The sequence below is a fragment of the Galeopterus variegatus genome, unplaced genomic scaffold, assembly GCF_000696425.1.
Source record: "Galeopterus variegatus unplaced genomic scaffold, G_variegatus-3.0.2 Scaffold2572, whole genome shotgun sequence".
NCBI classification, from domain to species: domain Eukaryota; kingdom Metazoa; phylum Chordata; class Mammalia; order Dermoptera; family Cynocephalidae; genus Galeopterus; species Galeopterus variegatus.
Window position 1 is genome coordinate 100197 of NW_007728683.1, and position 3681 is coordinate 103877.

At 50.8% G+C, this 3681-nt stretch overlaps 1 protein-coding gene across 1 annotated transcript in view; it reads right to left on the bottom strand.

Annotated features, from left to right (window-relative positions):
* The window catches only part of RUVBL1 (RuvB-like AAA ATPase 1), a 44135-nt gene that overhangs the window by 4216 nt on the left and 36238 nt on the right, over positions 1-3681 (bottom strand). Inside the window, exon 9 of the mRNA XM_008582329.1 lies at positions 3114-3216. Coding sequence (XP_008580551.1) covers positions 3114-3216 — 103 coding nt within the window. The remainder of the gene's footprint in view (positions 1-3113; positions 3217-3681) is intronic.

Sequence of the window (3681 nt, forward strand, 5' to 3'; positions counted from 1 at the left end):
CGGGCTCCACTGTCTGAAGTCCAAAACTAAATGGAGCTGAGCAGACGGAGACACCCACTGAAGTTACTGGATGGGAATAAGGACAGCCAAGAAAAAGAGCTGGGAGGGAGACCCTGTTCCCCACTCCATCAACAAAATTCCCCTCTGAATGCAGCTTGAACAAAAAAAAGGGCTTCTCACTGACAGCGGGGGACTGAGGAAACCTCCAGGTCCTGCCAAGAGAAATGTCTGGTGGGGGGAGGTCTGAAACTCCAGCGAGATACTGATACTGAACCTTATTGCCTGGTCAAAGGAGAGAGCGTCAGTCAGCGTGAGCATCTCCCCTTTAGCAATCTGCGCTGAATCCGAGGCTCGGCTTTTGGACATCAGGGAAGCTCTGCTCTCGCTCTCTCCAGAGCAGGTCAGGGCAATCACAAGAGCTCCAGCCTCAGACTGCTTGAAAATGGACAGTTCATAAATGAGATCTTTAATCATTTAATAAGCTGCAGGGATAGTTTTGAGGGTGTTGGCACTGATGGCAGAGTACTCAAGTTACACTGAGTTTGTTTGTTTAAAAACCAACCCCAGGTTCCACTAAAAATGCAGAGGTTATCCCTTGAGCCAGCAAGAACAAAGCAACGGTGGCCCTGAGAGAAAGACTAAGAAGAGGCCCTCCTGGCTGAGCCAAGATGGGGCCAGCCTGGTACTGGTCTGTCAAGTCACTGTTCTGGGATCAGATGGAAGCAAAACACCCAGGGGAGCTGGACTGAGAGCTCTGGGGTTGGAGGCAGCAAGGGTGCACTGGCTCCGAGTGAGGGTCCCAGCCCTGCCACTCAGCCTCTGCATGACCACAAGACCCTGCTGTGTGAGCCTCAGACCCCGGTTATGGCAAAGCTGTTTTAAAGGGGTCTAGAGGATGTCTGCAAAGCACGTGAAGCTATGAACAATAGTAATGATAACTGCAGTGGGGAGGGATATAGGCCCTCCTGTCGTCACTATCTCACATAATCCCTATGACAACCTCACAAATGAGGGAGCAGATCTCCCATTTAACAGAGCAGAAGGCTGAGGCTCCAAGAGGAGCAGCAGACTGCTCAGGTCATTCCACAGGCAAATGGAAGCCACAGAGTACTCCAGTGTGTTGGGCCCTTACCACATCTGTGCAGGGCTTTCTTGGCAGGACACATGGCATTTTGGTCACAACAGTAGGTGCTTCATGGTCTGCAGTAAGGATGAGGAAGGTTTCCAGTAAATGCCTGGGCCCCTTTGTCTTAGCTTCTGCTTCTATTCAATGAACACCTTGACCTCAACCTGGCATTCATCCAACAGCAAGAGAGCCTGAGCTAGTGACAAGGCCCACAGCCATTGACACCATCTCCTAAATAACGTAGACAACTGCTGTTATGAACTCTAACTGCTTCAGTATTCTGCCAATGCTGGTCACAAAGGGAGATCTCCGACTCACCTGCATCACAGTGGCACTGTCAATAAGAAATGCCAGCAGGGCCAGGCTGGACGGGCCATAGCAAGCAGGGGGACTATAGGGGAGTGCCCAGGAGAGGCCCTGGGCAGCTCCAAAGGAAAGGCCCTGCTCACAAACTGCTGGAGGAAAGCTACACCATTTGAGATATTTCTAGCAGGAGGGAGGCTGGATGGCACAGTGATTAAAAACATGGGATTCAGGATCAAACAGCCTGGATTCCAGCCATACCTGTCACCTACTGGTCACTGACTGGCATTATGAACTTGGCCAAATTAGCCTAAGTCTCAATGTCCTCAACTTTAAGAATGATAACAATGAGAACAGTTTTCCCTGCCTCCCAGCTTACTGGGGACCAAATGGAATCACACTGGCCAGGCCCCACAAAGAGTGCCATGCCCTGGGGAGAGGAGAGGGCCCAGCAGAGTCAGTGCAGCCCTGGCCCATCCATTGTCCCTGGCCCCCAGTACAAGACCATCTGTGGCAACAGTGGGCAGAGCAGAGGAAAGAGCACAGCATACACCACCCAGTGGGACACCCCTCCAGGACAGGGCCCCAGCTGAGCAGATGGCATGAGCTGTGCAGAACACAGACTGGCTTCACACCTCAGACTTGCTGCTCAGTGACTCAGCCACAAAAAATAAAATACAGGGTACTCATAGTGACTACCTGGAAATAAGTGAAGGACTAGAAATTCTAAGCATGAAGTGCCTAGGCAATGCTCGTCACACAGTTGGTGCTCAAGCTCCGAATCAAGCAAGAGGCAACTGCAGGGACAACGGGGACCATGCCCCATGGGATAAGACCCAACCTCATACATCACCATCACCCTCAACTCCAAGGCTCACCCAAACAGCTCATGCGGGCTTTTGAGCATCCGCTATGTGCCAGGCACTGAGCTAGATGCTTCCACGTGTACTTCACCAAAGCCTGTCATAACAAGGTTAGTTGTACGAACTCCGTCTTCAGGTGCTCTTCCAAGCTGTGTCACGCTGTTTCACCATCATCTCTGTGGACCTGGTAGCAGCCCTAAAGGACTCTGTGCTACAAAGCCAAAGACCTGCCCAGGCCCAGCCTCCAAAGCCCCTGAGAAATCCACCACTAGTCACACGGTTTACAGCAGACAGGCTCTCCTAGGACTCGAGTATGGGCCCCCTCCAGGTCTGCACCCCACAGGAGGTGGCCTACTGTGGGTTCTGGTAGGATAGACCACCTGGCCTCACCCTCTGAGCAGAAAAGGCCACAGGCAGGGGCTGCCCAGGGCACCAAAAGGCTGTCACTAAAGCATATTTTATTGCTTCCTTTTCTTACAGCTGGTGGCCTCCCTAATGGCTGTCATCAAGTCTATTTTTTCACTATCCTTTCCTAAAGTTTATCAAAAGGAGAATAGAAGAGAGACTGGCCAAGGCCCACAGAAAGCTGAGGTTCTGTGACACTTCAGGCAATGTCTAGTTAGCCCAACTAATCTTACAGCATCCTCTTTTAGATGGGGAGACTGAAACTCAGGAGTAATGTGGTTGGCCAGGGCCACAGCTGAGTGGTAGGATGGAGAGTGGGAGCCGGGTGCACTTAGCGGACACATTTTGCTCAGCCATCAGTGCACACTGAGAGCAAATGAGAGGGGAGAAGGCAGGAGGGACGAAGGCAGGCCCACCTGTTTCATTTCCTGCGGGGTGTATAGCATGGTCCGGATGATCATCACTCGGTCCAGAAGGTCAAGAGGGATGCCGTGAGGAGAGGTGATGTCCTCGGTGCCTCTGCAAAGGCCAAAATTAATCCCATCACTTAAGCCTGTCTTACACAAGAAACTGGCTGTTGGAAACAGGCCGAGGCACTCACAACCACAAAGCAGCTAGTTAGCGTCCTGACAGAATCCAAGCCAGGATCAGGGTAAACAGACTTAACATTCAGGTGGCATAAAAAAACACCTTCATTATCAATATCACAGGAAATGTAGGAAAGAGAAAAAAGTCACCTAAAATCAAATTCAAATATAATCATCTAGATTTTTTTTTTCTTGAGACCGCCTGCACCGCGCTCAGCCAGTGAGCACAGCGGCCATCCCTTATAGGATCAGAACCCGCGGCAGAAGCTCCCAGCGCCGCACTCTCCCGAGTGCGCCATGGGCCCAGCCCTATAATCATCTAGATATTTGCCAAATTTTCATATACACGTTTTTACAAGTTATATTAAATATGTACTTTTTTATTGCTTTTGTCTAT